Genomic DNA, 16,547 nt, shown 5'->3' with positions numbered 1-16,547 from the left:
ACAATGAAGACATGGATGGTAATACTCATTTCCGAATATATCAAATTTTTACTATTCAGGTAGACTCCCCTGCAACTTCAAAACATTTCATTCTCGTCAGTATTTTTGTTTACACTACAAAACTTGACAATTTTATTCCACAATTTTGTATTGAAGTACAATGCAATGCACAGTTTATGAAAAAACAAAACAAGATAGAACACCTTTAATGAGACTACAATCATACTGACCTGCCAATTGGTAGACAGTGAAGAGTGTAGGGTCTGGAAGTAAGACTACAGCATCTATCGAGATGGAATTTGCACCGTTTCCTGGGCTGTCAAACTGCAGCTCTACACTGTAAGAACAGTCTCGGTGGAATGAAAATGAATCGTCTGAAACGAAGGACACCCCGACTCCGGCTTCCAGCGACAGAGATAACTCTGCTATGATGTCTCCCGAGGGATACGGGCAAACTAGCGAGGGGTCAATGGCTCCTTCCACGGCAACGGTCAGCGCCACCATCAACCACGGGGCCGAAGAGTCGTAGGAGTAACGGACACTGATAAAGTTCATCCTGTAGAAAATATATATAACAAGCCATGGTGAGGTTAGGCATGTTGTATGAACAGTGCAAAACATCTGCAGAGCACTGTGCATATTTGATATATAAAACACTTATTTCCTGACCCTACAAAGAAATAAAGTTATATTGAATACTGTAAACTGGAAGCTTTTACAACGTGTACCGTATATATGAAAATAATATTATATGCTGCGCCAATTTCAGTAAACTTCACTTATTTCATTTCGTCGGGTGTCGTGCATTGGCCGCTAACGCAATACAATTTGTATTGCGTTAGCGGCCTATGCATGGGCACCCGACGATTTCATCTTTGCTGAGAGGATTATATTCAAGCATATTTTGATACCAGAAATATATCCACATCTCAGTACTTTTGCGCTTGTGAGGTAGAGTGTAAAATTCACCCCAAAAATTTGAAACATTGAAATATTCCTCATTTCATAGTTGTCTGTGATTATTGCCTTGGCTGCTACCCCGTTCCTATGGATGATGCTGAAAAGTTCAGTCACCAAATTACCTTTCAATGCAGATCACAGATTGATGATAATAATTACGAGTTTCATCTCCACATCTAGTAAGTATCCAATGGTGGAATTGGATTTTGCTATGACTGATAAACAGACAGATTACATGTGAGCACGATTTGCCAGGCAAGCATAAACCTTAACATAAATTCTTCTTGGACAAAAAAAAGCACATGAATTGATTATTCATTCTTTCATCATACTTTCAAGAATCTGTAAGGTTCAGGCAACATTATAAATATATCTATGGCAAAGAATACCGATTCTTGGCATTCTCGCTTATAACCGTCACTAATTTCTTGATACATAGTGTGTAGATGCAATCATTAATTCCAGATTATATGGGTGAGGATCTGGTTAGTCTGCCAATAACTAAAATGACAGATTCACATTTCAATTCCTAGGAAAGAATACATAGTAATCCTTTGACAGGCATGTAAAAATTAACTGCTTGTTGACCACGAAAAAATATCTTACATTCTTTCACTCTGATTTGAAAATGCTGTGATGCCATTAAAGATGATAGTGTCACCAAACTGGCAGACCAGATAGCCCCGCCCAGTAAACTGGCTGGATGGAACATCAGACTGCTGGTCACAGCTGGAGTTGGCTTCCCAGGCATCATATCTTCCAGTAAGAAAAAATAAAACAACAGTGGAAACAATGGTTATATGGCCATCTGACATAACAAGAGCAGTGGGTCTTAAGGAAACACGTTCTGACTGGCTGTCACATTATTTGATAAAGTAATTTTTTTTTTTGAATGGGATATTATTTCTTTTTCCTTCTTAGCTTGAATCCCAATTTAGCAACTGCCATATCTACTGTTCAAATAGAATTGAACAGCTGCGAAATGTGTACATGGGAGGTTCCAACACATAAAACTTTAACAAAACATATGGTAATTAGTCCCTTCAGCATTTTTGTTCAACTTGTGATATCACAATCTGACAGATACAATGTGACAGCCAGAAGAATTTGAGCATAAAATGGGACATGTTTTTGTGACAGCTGTGATAAAACTGGATGAATTTGAAGTGAATGGAATTAAGCAAGATATTTTGGCCCCCAAAAAAAAAGGTGGGGGAGGTTGATGCAAATTTTCAATTTTTTTTTTTTTTTTTAAAGGCCACTTTACCTATTGTGGTCCAGCTGGGGATAGTAGTAGCCGCTCTGAACGTCCCTGCACTGACGACCAATCACAAAGCCCCTGCAATCACAGCGACCTGTGACCTCATGGCAGGTCAATGACCTTGCACCTCCAGGGTCACAGTCACAAAAAGTGCACTCCTGTCATATGGAGAAAACATTGAATTACAAAACACATATTTTAGCTTCCTAGAATGCAGTGCTGCAGTGATTAGATACAATGTGTGTGATGTTGCCCCTGACTATTTTGACACTACTTGGATATTGCTGTTTGTCTTACTTTTGAGCTTATTTTGCTTTCTGATGCGCTTCTTTTGATTATGACTCAACAATCTCTTTCAAGAGCAGGGAGATTGTAGCCATAAAATAAGAAGCTCTGATCACAATGAAGTTTATTTCCTTGAGTACTGTATATTATGTCACAATGTACAGTACTAATTGCAAAGTGTACTACTAGTTTAATAGTCTGGATGAGTCACAAACTGTTCAAGGAAAGACAGTAATATGTCTAGCAAGCTATAATTTATGGCTATCATAGTACACTGAGGGATGGCTTTCTGTATAACAACAAGAGACCCGCGGGTCTAGCGCTCACCTGAGTATCGCAAGTTCACCTTTCACGCAGTCACTAATCTAAATCATTCACAGCTCTACCAAAATTTGACCAGGCATTCTCAAGTAGAAGATGAAAATGTACAATAAGGGCCCAAGTTTTTTAAGATTCCTTAATTTGGGGAGATTGGGGCCCCCTGGGGCCCTCTGGGTGGGGCATCGTGTCCATTTTCATAAATTGAGATCCTGAGCCCCTAGGGATGCTACCTGCCAAGTCTGATGAAAATACATCATGAGGTTTTCAGGAAGAAGATGAAAATGTACAATTCAGGCCCCCATTTTGACCTTCCCAACCAACCAACCCCCCCCCCCCCCCTGCCCCCAAGAGGGGCACCCCTGGATCTCCTATGAACAAACTTGAAACTACAGTCATTAATGTACTCACTCATAGTATTATCTTAGCTCTATAACTTCTGATAGTATAATAGAGAAGATTTTTAAAGATTCCTTCATTTTGAAGGTTTGGGCCCCCCTTGGGGCCCCCTGGGTGGGGCATGGTGCCCATTTGAACAAATTGAGATCCTAACCCCCTAGGGATGCTACCTGCCAAGTTTGGTGAAAATGGGTCATGGGGTTTTCAAGAAGAAGATAAAAATGTACAATTTAGGCCCTATTAGGACCCCACCTCACCCCCTCCTCTGGGTCCCAAGGGAGGCACCCCTGATTCTGCCATGAACAAACTTGAAACTGCAGTCATCAATGTACAAACTCATAGTATTAACTTAGCTCTATCACTTCTGGTTCTAGAGAAGAAAATTTTGACAGATTCCTTAATTTTGGGGCGTTTGGGCCCCCTGGGGGCCCCCTGGGTGGGGCATGGTGCCCATTTTAACAAATTGAGTTCCTAACCCCCTAGGGATGCTACCTGCCAAGTTTGGTGAAAATGGGTCATGGGATTCTCAAGAAGAAGATGAAAATGTACAATTTAGGCCCCTTTAGAACCCCTCCCCACCGCCCTCCCCTGGGTCCCAAGGGGGGCACCCCTGATTCTGCCATGAACAAACTTGAAACTACAATCATCAATGTACTAACCCATAGCACTAACTTAGCTCTATCACTTCTGGTTCTAGAGAAGAAGATTTTGACAGATTCCTTAATTTTGGGGGGTTTGGGCCCCCCTGGGGGCCCCCTGGGTGGGGCATGGTGCCCATTTTAACAAATTGAGTTCCTAACCCCCTAGGGATGCTACCTGCCAAGTTTGATGAAAATCAGTCTTGGGGTTTTCAAGAAGAAGATGAAAATGTAAAAAGTTTACGCACGACGCACGACGGACGACGGACGACGGACGACGGACGACGCACGACGCACGACGGACGCCGGACGAAGGGCGATCGCAATAGCTCACTTGAGCCTTTGGCTCAGGTGAGCTAAAAATATGTGCCAAATGCAAACCGGAACAAACTCTGTGTCTAATCAGTGAAAACAAGGCAATCGCCAAATTGTGTCTCGCCCATTCGCGTACAAGGAATTGATATTTTTTATAACTCCCAGAAGTTAATTGACCTGCTTATGACCTTTGACCTTGTGGTGACCTTCAATACCCTAAGGGACATTTACCATCCAAGTTTGGTCACAAACGGACAAAGGGATCAAAAGTAATGAGCCATAATCGAAACGCGCCATAAAAACTTAACATTGGGCCCTAAAAATTTGTTGACCCCTTTCTGTGACCTTTGACTTTGTGATGACCTTTAACTCCCCAAGGGACATCTACCGTCCAAGTTTGGTCACAAACGGACATAGGGATCAAAAGTTATGAGCCACAATCAAAACGCGCCCTAAAAACATAACATTGGGCCCTAAAAGTTTGTTGACCCCTGTCTGTGACCTTTGACCTTGTGACGACCTTCACCTCCCCAAGGGACATGTTCCATCCAAGTTTGGTCACAAACGGACAAAGGGATCAAAAGTTATGAGCCATAAACGAAATGCGCCCTAAAAACTTACCATTGGGCCCTTAAAGTTCGTTGACCCCTGTCTGTAACCTTTGACCTTGTGGTTACCTTCAACTTCCCAAGAGACATCTACCATCACCCAAGGTTTGATTGTCATTGTAGCAACATGTGCTGAGTTACGTGTGATAAGAGAGTCTTGCAAGTAAACTTTAACGTATGACCTCAAATGACCTTTGACCTTATCATGTGACCTCTTACGGCACCATAACATGAAGGTACCCCCAGTGCATCCATCACCCAAGTTTGATTGCCATTGTAGCAACATGTGTCGAGTTACATGTGATAAGAGAGTCTTGCAAGTAAACTTTAACGTATGACCTCAAAATGACCTTTGACCTTATCCTGTGACCTCCAACGGCACCATAACATGAAGGTACCCCCAGTGCATCTATGACCCAAGTTAGGTTGTAATCCAAGCAACTTATGTGAAGTTATTTGTCAAAAGAGAGTCTTGCAGGTAAACTTTAACATAGAAAAGAGGGTCTTGCACATACCCTTTAATATATGACCTCAAATGACCTTTGACCTCATCACATGACCTCTGACAACACCATAACATGAAGATACCCCTAGTGCTTCTATCACCCAAGTGTGGCTGCCATTGCTATAACAGTTGCCAAGTTATGCATCATAAGAGAGTCTTGCAGGTAAACTTTAACATTTGTGACGGACGACGGACGACGGACGACGGACGGACGACGGACGGACGACGGACGGACGCCATTTGGATCCCTTAGTCTCGCCTTCACCTCCGGTGGGCGAGACAAAAATGAGAATACTCAAATGTTCCTTGCATTTCCTCTTAATGACTTTCATTCTTTAAATACTGAAATAAATGCTGAGCTCTTTCTGATAAACTACATAATGTATCTCTTGATGCATCTAGTTGTTCATCTGTAAGCTGATGAGTGCCTAAAATCCACACAAATTCAAGTTTCAAGACCCAAAAATCTGCTTGTAATACATTCACTCACTTCTTCAGCATCAGTAGGAAAGCCGTAATACTGTTCTCTGCACCGTCCACACTGTCTTGTGTCCACACTGGGCTTGCAGTCACACTGACCACTGAGCTGATCACATGACTCAGTGGCATTCACTGTACCAAGCACATTGCATCCACACACTATAAACAAACAAACAAAAGGACACACCTGAAGTAGTGTCTTGAAGTACATGGTGGTCACACATAGTGTAACACTACAGTGATGTTTTGAAAATGTGAAATTGTGGCAAGGTTAATTTGAATGCGACATGATCAGAGGCTTTTCATGTAAGTAATAACTTTAGACAGCATAAACAAAACTATAAACTGACTCTTTTCAAGCTTCAGTGGATTTACATTTGAGGTAAGATAAATTGATGATGGTTATTTTATGAAGGCTAATATTTCTTTCTGCCACCTCTAGGCAACACTCCAATCATTTTGTATTTATCAAAACAGGAACATCTTTTGAATCTCCTGTTTCCACGAACGTTGACCATTTCTACGTTAACAGATTGGAGGGCTCTGCAGCTACATGTATCATGGACCTTATTATTATTAAGAGAATCCTTGTACAATACACAAAGTGGGGTCATTATACCATTGGCAGCTTTGCCATATTGTTTTCATACGTAACCTTTTTACACCTGTAAATTGTTGGGGGGGGGGGGGGGAGGATTTTATCTTAATTGCTGCCATTCTTACCTTTGCAATTACCAGGATTTGGATCCACAAGGAGGCCATAGTAGCCACTCTCACATTGGTCACAGGCCCTGCCTGTTACATTCTCCCTGCATTGGCATTGACCAATCGGAGAGCTTGTCTCATTGTCAGCAAATTGGGCACATATTGTGCTGTTGAGGATTGTTCCTAGAGGCTCACAGTTACAGTCTACAAAGAAAGGGAAGAAAACAACTCACACAAATTATTTGGTAATTAATGCTACAAAAGAAAAAGTCAAAATCAGAACTTCAGTAAATTTTGAAGCAGTATGAAAGATGAGTTTTGCAATTGAAGAAAGTTTATCAATAGTGTCATTACAGAATGACTAGATATAACTTTGATTAGGACTCTTTTTTTTTTCTTTGGTGGCCCATCCGCCCGACTAAAATCATTAAATTTGACTTGTAGGTGGCATGAAAAAAAAAAATGCAGTGGCACTAAACAGGAGATATGATAATCTATTTCAAATCTTAGTTGCCCAATGGGGCTACCACAAGAGATGCTTTTTGAAAGTCTGGTGGCATGACACCAATTTTTAATGGCCCTGGGCCACTGGCCCAATGCCAGTGTTGAACCCTGGGATATCTGATGTATACTGTACCATTCCGGTGATTGAGTGGAATTTGTCCTGTATGTAGTGGTGACTGTAAACCTCACCATTCTGCCAATTTTCACTTTCGGAAAAATACAATTACACTTGCCATTTCCTGGCATATCTATTTGGCATTTTTTGTCCATGTTATTTCTGAATTTAAACAAATATTATATAAAACTTGACATTTTCATATCCTAGTTGACTGTGGCAGCCACTATTATGCAATTTACTGTTTACTAGAAGCATCTTTCACTTAGAATTTTTAATTTGTTGAAAAACAGTATTTTGTTATTGAATTCAACCAATGGATTACATGGTTTCCGAAATAATCTCTTGATGCATCACTATCAGAGGTAAACTTTTCTTTACATCACCATAGTAACAATAGATGGCTAAGCTTTCACAGTGAAGCTTATTTCATTCAAGTTGAATTTATTGTTGACAATAAGTAGCAATTTTGTTCCCTGTCAACGTACACACTGAATTAATGGAATGGAGTACCCCTCCCATGAAATAAAGGCAAAACATCTATAATTAGTGAGTCGATAAACCATGCAGGAGATTCAGATTGCAATTAACACCACACCCAATGCACACTGATTGAGCCAATATTTGCCAGCTCTTCATCCATATGCCTACCTATGCAAACGTCTGGGTGGCTCATGGCACGCGACTCATTGCGGTAGAATCCGTCCACGCAGATTTCACAGAAGTCGCCGGCCGTGTTGTGGTAGCAATCCTGGCACACGCCATAACCCAGCGTGGCATTGTACACACAGCTGTCAGCATGATCATTGCACAGGCACCCTGGCAAATAGACAACGTTTCACATAGAACCAGATGTATACTGCAATGTACAACATGTCTCACATCTGAAGTTTGCATTTGAATGATTTGATTGACACAGTGCAAGTAAACTGGTCTAAATTCCTTTTCTCGCATACAGACAGATTTCAGATTTTAAGATTTAAGCACACAAAGTTTATTTACCATGTTTTCCATGACAGTATGCTTGTTTGACTTTCAGACAGCCTCATTATGGCATGCGTTACATTGTACATGTTAACGGACTGGCAGCTGGAATATTAAAGTCTTCATTGTTGAGCTTTTATACAAGCTTAACTGAAGTAATCATCTTGGCACCTTGTTACTGTTTGTTTGTTGGTTTTTACTAAATTGTGTGCATGTGTGTTTGCGTTTTCACAGCAGAAAGGATACATACATGTACAAGCATTGTTTCATTTCACTGCCACACAATTAATTTTGTCAGGACACTTCATTAATCCAAGCTTGATGGTTAAAGCTCAACTGTACATATATACACAAAAATATTATCTGTCACTTTTTCTGTTGCTTTTGTTCTGGATGGTCAGTTTTTTTTTGTTTTTGTTTTTGCTTGTTTATTTTTTCAATAATTTCATGTTGACTTACTTTCGCACTCATTGGCAGTGCCTGTTGGATAAGGGGTGAATGAGCCTGCCCTCCAGGGGCGGTTGTTATACAGTGGAAGACATTCCTCACAGTTTTGACCCATGGTGTTGTGGAAGCAATCGCAGATAACCCCATCAGTTGCCGAGGCAACACAGAAACGGCCGTGTTGATTACAGTTGCAGCTGAAAGAAAGGCAAAATGTGGAAGGAAAACAAGCGGTGATTAATCTGTGTGACTATCGAATTATGATTATTATAAAACACAGTATATGTCTAACTGCATTTAAGGGAGCTGATTTAAGTCTTGACTCAAAGATTTTTTTTTTCATGGACCAATATGAGTGGTTTCGAAGCTCTTTTACAATGCCCAGTGTCTCTCTACAGATATATGCCCATTAAAAACAAAATGTGGAAGAGTTTGATATCAAGCAAATTTTATGGGAGAACATTAGAGGAGAACAATCTAGTTGGGAAGATTAAGTGGAATATGAGCTTATACTCACTTGACAATTTCACAAATAGAGGAAAAATCCTCCAGCTTACAAAAGGAATACATTGTCTCACATATTTGACTTGTATACTGTTCCACCTAAATCAAAATGACCAGAGTGCTAATCAAAGAATTATTTTGTGGGTTTGCAGTCAATGGCAACTACAGATGTAGATCTCTTACATGAATTTGAAGGGAGAAACACACCACACAAATGAGTGCCAAATATGAGAATTACTGAGTTACTTCCACCTGGGCAATTCCACGGTAACTAGGACACAGGTGCCAAAAATTCAAAATGATATTTGTTTCAAACACCATACATTTTCAAACAGTACTTGAGTTGAAGTTTTAAGAATCATTATGTTTTTCAATAAAAGCGGCCATTTTGATTTTCAAAATGGCTGCCAAAATATGCCTATAACTCAATGGTGAAAAGAGTGTATTGTCGCATAACTTACTCTCTGTATATCCACTTTATTGGTACTCTAAACAGCAATCTTTCATATGTATGCAGTAACCAGAGAAGTCTTTCACCACACGATAGAAAAAAAGCTGGTAGCTTTAAAGAATTTGATAAAAACTGTTAATTACTTTGATAATGATGGATGTAACGTCAGTTACCAAAAACAAGGAATTTTTACGTTTATTCATCAAAGGAAGTGAGCTGTATGATGTAACTTGGGATTTCTAATGTATGCCCATATGCCTTTATTTTAATACCAGAAATAAGGATACTTGGCATACTGGAGAGTCAAAATGAACACTACAAGATGTGTAACGTCAGTTACCGAAACGTCATACACGAGTATGTAACGTCAGTTACCATGACAGTAATTATAACTGAGGCAAATTTTTTGACTTTTGGCCATTTCAATACATCTGGGAAGTCAACTTACAACAAAGAGCAGCAATCCCTTTCATAGGAAATGATGTCATTACCATGGTATGTCCATGGATATTTTTTTTAAATTTTATTTTATTTCTAAATTCATTTATTCATTCATTTACCATGATTATCTTTTTTTTTGGGGGGGGGGGGGGGGGGCTTGAGCTTTCGATTTTTGATTCAGCACAAGTTTAAGGTTAAATCATCTGGAAGTTTAGTTTGCCACATACAGTATATGCACTCAAATTAGTACATTCCCAGTCCTATGGGATGATAAAGCTACCAAAGTTTGTAGGCCTAATCAATGACATGATTACATGTTAACCACATTTTCTATTAAAAAACAAACAAACAAACAAACAAACTTCTGCACAGCTGTATACCAACAGTTTAACAATCTTCACCAATGTTTGCTTTTGCTGGCATTTTTTTTTTCAGGAAGCTTAGTCAAGTTTCTACACCTCAAGGCAAATGCACAAACAGATATTTCTTCTCTTGCACTTAAATGTGTGGTGTAGTTAACATGGCTCATCTTGTGTTATGGTACGTAAGGCATGTACTCATTATTGTTTGAAACTTAAAACTGATGTTGCTCAAAGTGAGAGAGGATTCTATAGGGTTTTAAAAAATTGTTCATACAGTGTGTATTTGTTGATTACTTTATTCTATTCATGCAGGGACATTTTGTAATACAACACATGATAATTATGAACAGGAAGAGTTTTTTATCGGATTGAATTTAGTATTCTTTCGTTGCAAAGTCCGATTTCTTGGTATCTCGAATGTATTTGCAAGCCGTGATATATCAGTGAAAAGGAAAAGAAAAACAGTTAAATTACTTCAAGCTAGGAATAAAACAATAATGCTCTTTTGACCAAAAAAGCATTTATTTTTCTTCTTCACAGAGAAATATTAAAAGTGCGACACTTTTCATTTAAATCAATTGATGATGGAGATCATCAGGGGTTAAATAAAGAAAAGAAGGAGAAATATATCACAATAGATTTCATACATATTTATGCATATTTATGAGTTGATACATGTTTTTTTCCCCATGACCTGGAAGATATTTTGATATTTTTTTCAAGCACAAAAATATCCATGTTTTGTGTAGTACTACAAGGTATTATGGGTGGAGCACTCTATGTAGATAAAAACTTTCCTGTTCATTAAAAAACAAACAAACAAACAAACAAAAAAGCCCTTAGTCATGTCGATATATTTATACTTGGAACTGCTTAATCTATTAATGGCTCTGTGTAATCATAAATGTTGAAGAAAAAATAAAATCTTCAGACAAATGTCAAGAAATATCCTCTTGTGCATTTACATTATTTTTGCCCAACTGTGCTATGGCATGGGGGGGGGGGGGTGCCCCCTAAGGGCCTACCCAATATTATTTGTGTCTTTAGATTTTGTTTTAATTTGTTGCTGTAGTTGCCTGGGATTGTCACTGGTACATTGCAGCAGTGTGATAACCTGTTAAATAAATTAGTTCTCTGTAAACCCCACGGCAAAGTATGTGTAACGTCAGTTACGTAACGTCAGTTACTGACATGTTTACCTTTAAGTTTTCATAGAACACAAAGAAAATGGACTACTGTTTCATTTCATTGTGTATATATGACTGATGAACCAAGGTATGACTCCATATCAACCAAATCATTCTGAATGGTCAGAATTATGAAATATCACATAGCTATTCCCAATCATGATTTTGCATGTGTAAACCCTATGGCAAATGTAAGCGTAACGTCAGTTACGTAACGTCAGTTACCGTCATGCCTTCACTGAAATTGGCATGGTGGTAAAAGGAGACAACTAAAGTGCACATTATTTTGCACACCTGTTCCTAAGAACCTAGGTGTATTGCCATATCAAACACATAAAGGCTAAAAGTCAGGGACATGAGATATTTTCATTTACATCTACACCATAATTTTCTATGTCCTTTTTCTGTAACGTCAGTTACCGACACATTTTCACTTGCTATGTGATAAGAAATGCAGTTTGAGAGAAAAACTTTCCACCTATTTCTTCATTCTCATGAACTTATTCATCAATGCTAATTGCAAGCCCAAGGTGCTTTCATTCACAAAACTACAAGGTAAACAATTTCATGAAAATCCTTACGTGTAACGTCAGTTACCATGGAATTGCCCACCTGTGGAAGGTGAGGGAAAATTATCTAATTGCAGGATACAGGAATGGATTAGATGTTGCAGTCATCTTTACATCAAGTGAAAATCTATAAAGTGGTTAAATTTGAAACAAGCAAAACTTGCATTTTGAGGAGTGTTAAACTGAAAATGTCTGGCACATTGCAATTGTACACTGAGGAAATAAATCATACAATTGGCAATTGGTGTACATGTACAATGTCATGTAATATGATTACCACCAATTCTGGACTTACATGAGGTAGGTTTCAATGTTCGAGATGGCATAGTAATACTTGATGAGACTAAGCTGCTGCCCAGTTATCTCCAGACCATCGGTGGCTGGGTACAACAGCCTCAGCCGAAGGTCTGTCATCGTCAGCAGACTGCGGAAGGCAACGTCATTTTGGTACGCTGCCACTTGCTCTGACGGCAGACGACTGTCCGAAAATAAAAGCGCCAGCCTGGCCTCCACCCCATACACAACAACACCATCACTGTACGGCAGGGTGCCGCTAAAGTCTGAAGTGCAGAATACAGACGTTGCACTGGCGACATCTCCTGCGCTTATATCAGGCAGGCTGAAGTCATCCTGACAGTCTGTTGAATAGTACTGGAGCGTTTCCCAGGTAACCCCTCCATCGTTCGACTTCTCAATGATCATCTGTTTGGGACGTCCCGATGCAAACGTGATATCCACATTGTCCACGAGGGTATAAGAATGGTGCAAGGATAACGTCACAGAGACTTCTAGCGGCACTGGGTAGTCATACCATGACATCGATTGCCACCATGTTGGGTTATCTCTGTCATGACTATCTATCATGAGGTCTGGGGGGTGGGCAAAGGAGCTGTTGGAGGCATCACATATGCCGAATATATCATAGCCCTGGTAGAAAGAACAACATGAGTATGATTATTTTCATCAAAATTCTATGAATTTGTTATTTCAGTGAACATACCAACTTGGTAATGTTACATTTTGATTCCTGTGCATTATCATCTCTTTAAATTCCAGTGATTTATTCCTGATAACCACAAAGATACGTGTATTCCATGTGAGAGAAGGACTTAACGAACAAACAAATAGGGAAAATTGTCAGCCTATCTTACTGGTCAATGAAAGAAAAAGATGTGGTCTACTGGAGAGTTGTGGAGAAGTATCCACCCAAGCACAAATGACAAGATGGATTTTTTTTTTTTTTTTATTTCTCAGGTTCAGGTTTGTCACTAACATTTAATGGCCATGAATGTACACTGTAAATCCAAACAAGATTTTAGAATTTTATAGGGTCCTACTTTATATAGAGATTCAGATTCATTTAATGTCCATCTAGGAAATTCTTTTTGTTGGCATATGGGCGACCCACATATAGAAATATCTACATCCCCCCCCCCAAATAAAAAGAATTTAAAGTGAATAATCTACTCTGCAAATCAAGCAATTGCACTAAAACAAAAACAAAAAAGGAGGAAATTTTGTTGTCCGGTCATTTCAAATGCTATTGAAACTGATTTTACGCAATGCTTCCCCCCCCCCCCCCCCATCCCCCCCAAAAAAAAAGAAAAAAAAAGAAAAAAAAAGAGGAGATATAACATGTACTTTCAAAGATAGAGGGATTTTACATTGAGGGTTGTATCTTATATAATCCCCATGACCCAACATGATATAATAAAAAATAAAGGCATTGTTTTGTTTTACAATGTACAATTGTTGGACTGCACTAAGTTTCAATGCATCCTATCATGACCTTCTCTTTCTCTTTCAGTAATGAAAACCTTGGCAGACCGCTCTCCAATCAATGTTTTTGGATTCCTACTGTAATGCATTGGGTGTCATTTTTAGTCTTAAAATAGAACCACTGTCATTCTATTTTATATCTCTTGAAACCATGCAGCCAGTTTATAGTAAAGTATTGACAGTTAAACTTACAGTTTAATCAAAATTCAAAATTCAAATAACTCCTACTAATGAAAAGTACATGAAGACAGATCCAGGTACATCATCACTTGGCTCATATATACTATGTTTATGACGAACAAAGGTTTGGAGCTGAGACTAGTGGAAGTTTAATGAAGCATGGAGGCTGCGCTGTGCTGGATACATTGTGTGTGCTACTCCCATCTAATGAAACCTCCCCACCCAAATATATGAATCAGCACCAGTTGGTGTAGCTTTACAATCACCATGGCAACCATGTATTGACAGAGCATAACACGAACAGTCGTTGATGCAATATGTGACTCCAACATCCACTGAGTGCTTGGTCACTTGAGGCATCATACATATTATACTTGTACCTACAATGTACAATCGTACCTTGTACTGTACAATGTTTTTAGTTTTTATCTATTTTAGTAAGTATTTTAACATGGAAGCAGGGGTAGATAATTGTATGCAATGTTAGCATTGTAGTATAATTGCCCTGTGCACTGCTTTTAAAAACATAAACACCTTAAAATGAGCTCATTACTGTGAGAAAATTGAGTTTGATTATGCTTCAGATGATGGCAAATTGCCATACATCAATCTACGGTGAATAGCCATTTGAATGCTTGTTCATTAATCATCAGCAAATATGCATTGTATCATTAGAATCTTGGGGATGATCCAATGTACAGGAACATTTCCACAATACTATAATGCTTTTCTCTTTCTGAACTTGTCTGGAGATATCTGATATTATATTTTGGATCAAAAATTTGTCTTCCATTGATTGGTTAAAAGAGCTTCACGTGATTATAGGTATTTTGAACTATTTTAGAGTGTTGGTGTGTTTGACACTCCATGAAGTACTATTTGCAAAATGACGTCACTTTTATGACGACATTTTGCAAATAGTATATACTATTTGCAAAATGATGTCACAATCACCCTTCTTTACAATAAAGTGTACGTGGTCCGTCCACGTCCGGTCCCGAATTCTAGTGTTCAGGTTTGCAGCGGCCATACGAGCGCTTGGATACATGCGACGGGCAACTCTGGCGGTGCCACGGCTGCTACGTTTTTCAATTTCCGGTCTCTCGCACTGTTGCGTATTGCAGGCGCTGCGCTGCCGCCGCAGTGCGGCTAAACTGCGACCAGCCCCAACACGCAGTGTTGCAGTGTGACTGTGTACACGGAGCGTCCCGGGGTTAGGCTAAGCTTATAATGATTTTCACTTTTTATTCAAATTTTTGATCCAAAATATAAAACAAATATACTTTGCCTACTTTCGAGTTTCTTGTTAAAACTATGGGCCTCGGTGACTCCAAACTAGCACTATTCACTTCGGGGCTGCGCCCCTCAGTGAATAGTACTAGTTTGGAGTCACCTCTGCCCATAGTTTTAACAAGAAACTCTCAAGGCCAAGTATATTTGTATACTATTTATTTGGGACTAAATAGTACTTTGTGTCAAGTTGTTGCATTACCTATCACAGATAAATGCAATATGGTCAGTCAACAAGAATGTCATAATTTTGATTAAAAGATTACATCTCTCTCGTGTGTACAGTGGATGGAAATGCACTATTCCAATACTAAAGTAAAGGCAGATCATACAATGTACATGGTACCCACAATAAAAGATTCATTAAATTACATTTCACTTTTTTTTTAAAACCTGGAAAGCAGCACTCAATTGTGTTTAATCTACTACATCTGCACACTGAAATCTGACTGTCATTTTCACTGCCCAATATCAATTTGTCAACACTGCCCTTAGAGCACAGTGAAGACAAGATGGAGTGGTGATAATGAGGGGCAAGTGCTGAAACTCTTATTGTATGACTTTATATTTAATAATAAAATGGCAGTTACTTTGTGTGGGCCTTCATACAAGTGTAGCTCTACCAGGGTGTTGACCAAATTCCCTTGCTTTATTCTATTGCACAGTGTATAATACACACACAATGATTCATTCAATGGGTGGGGTCCAATTTTCATCATCTCCATTATGTGGAAGTAAACATGGTGCACAATGGCACTGGCAGCAGGTTGTACTGTACCATGTCCCAGCTGAGGAGATCTTTCAATAATTCATCACACAATTTCATAAAAAGCTCATCAGTTTCAACAGCAGTATTGCCATTGATGTGTGTTAGTGCAGGGGGGGGGGGGATGGTAACTTACTAAATTCAAATACTAAGCTGTAAGGAGTCAATATCTAAAGAAAAAAAAATATGGCACAGCTGGCATTATACAATCTGCTTCAAACTGCATGCTTGGCAAAATGAATGTATCAGAGACTCTGGTGTTTTGCAAGTGACTGTCATAAAGTCAATTTAAAGTCATCTCTACGTGGTGGTCTTCAGCTGTATCTAAAATTAGATGTCCCTTGCATAAAATCCTTGACTGCTGTACATATAAATGTATTTGATCACTCATTCTACATCTTCCAGATTTTTTTGTTGTTGCTTTGTTTGTATTCTATTTGGCTTCTGATCATTATGACTCCCCTCCTTTGTACTATAAGGACTTGAAAAGTCCCCTC

At 39.0% G+C, this 16,547-nt stretch overlaps 1 protein-coding gene across 1 annotated transcript in view; it reads right to left on the bottom strand.

Annotated features, from left to right (window-relative positions):
* Positions 1-16,547, bottom strand: part of LOC139727188 (laminin subunit alpha-2-like) — a 34,379-nt gene that overhangs the window by 17,049 nt on the left and 783 nt on the right. The window contains exons 2-9 of the mRNA XM_071638148.1: positions 12,331-12,962; positions 8,537-8,718; positions 7,745-7,912; positions 6,493-6,678; positions 5,780-5,928; positions 2,228-2,379; positions 1,567-1,716; positions 231-556 (exon numbers count right to left, since the gene is read on the bottom strand). Coding sequence (XP_071494249.1) covers positions 231-556; positions 1,567-1,716; positions 2,228-2,379; positions 5,780-5,928; positions 6,493-6,678; positions 7,745-7,912; positions 8,537-8,718; positions 12,331-12,962 — 1,945 coding nt within the window. The remainder of the gene's footprint in view (positions 1-230; positions 557-1,566; positions 1,717-2,227; positions 2,380-5,779; positions 5,929-6,492; positions 6,679-7,744; positions 7,913-8,536; positions 8,719-12,330; positions 12,963-16,547) is intronic.

Source organism: Diadema antillarum, unplaced genomic scaffold (genome assembly GCF_040938485.1).
Source record: "Diadema antillarum isolate AM-2024a unplaced genomic scaffold, OU_Dant_1.0 seq00000122_RagTag, whole genome shotgun sequence".
Taxonomy (NCBI): domain Eukaryota; kingdom Metazoa; phylum Echinodermata; class Echinoidea; order Diadematoida; family Diadematidae; genus Diadema; species Diadema antillarum.
This window is presented reverse-complemented; position numbering and strand designations above follow the sequence as displayed.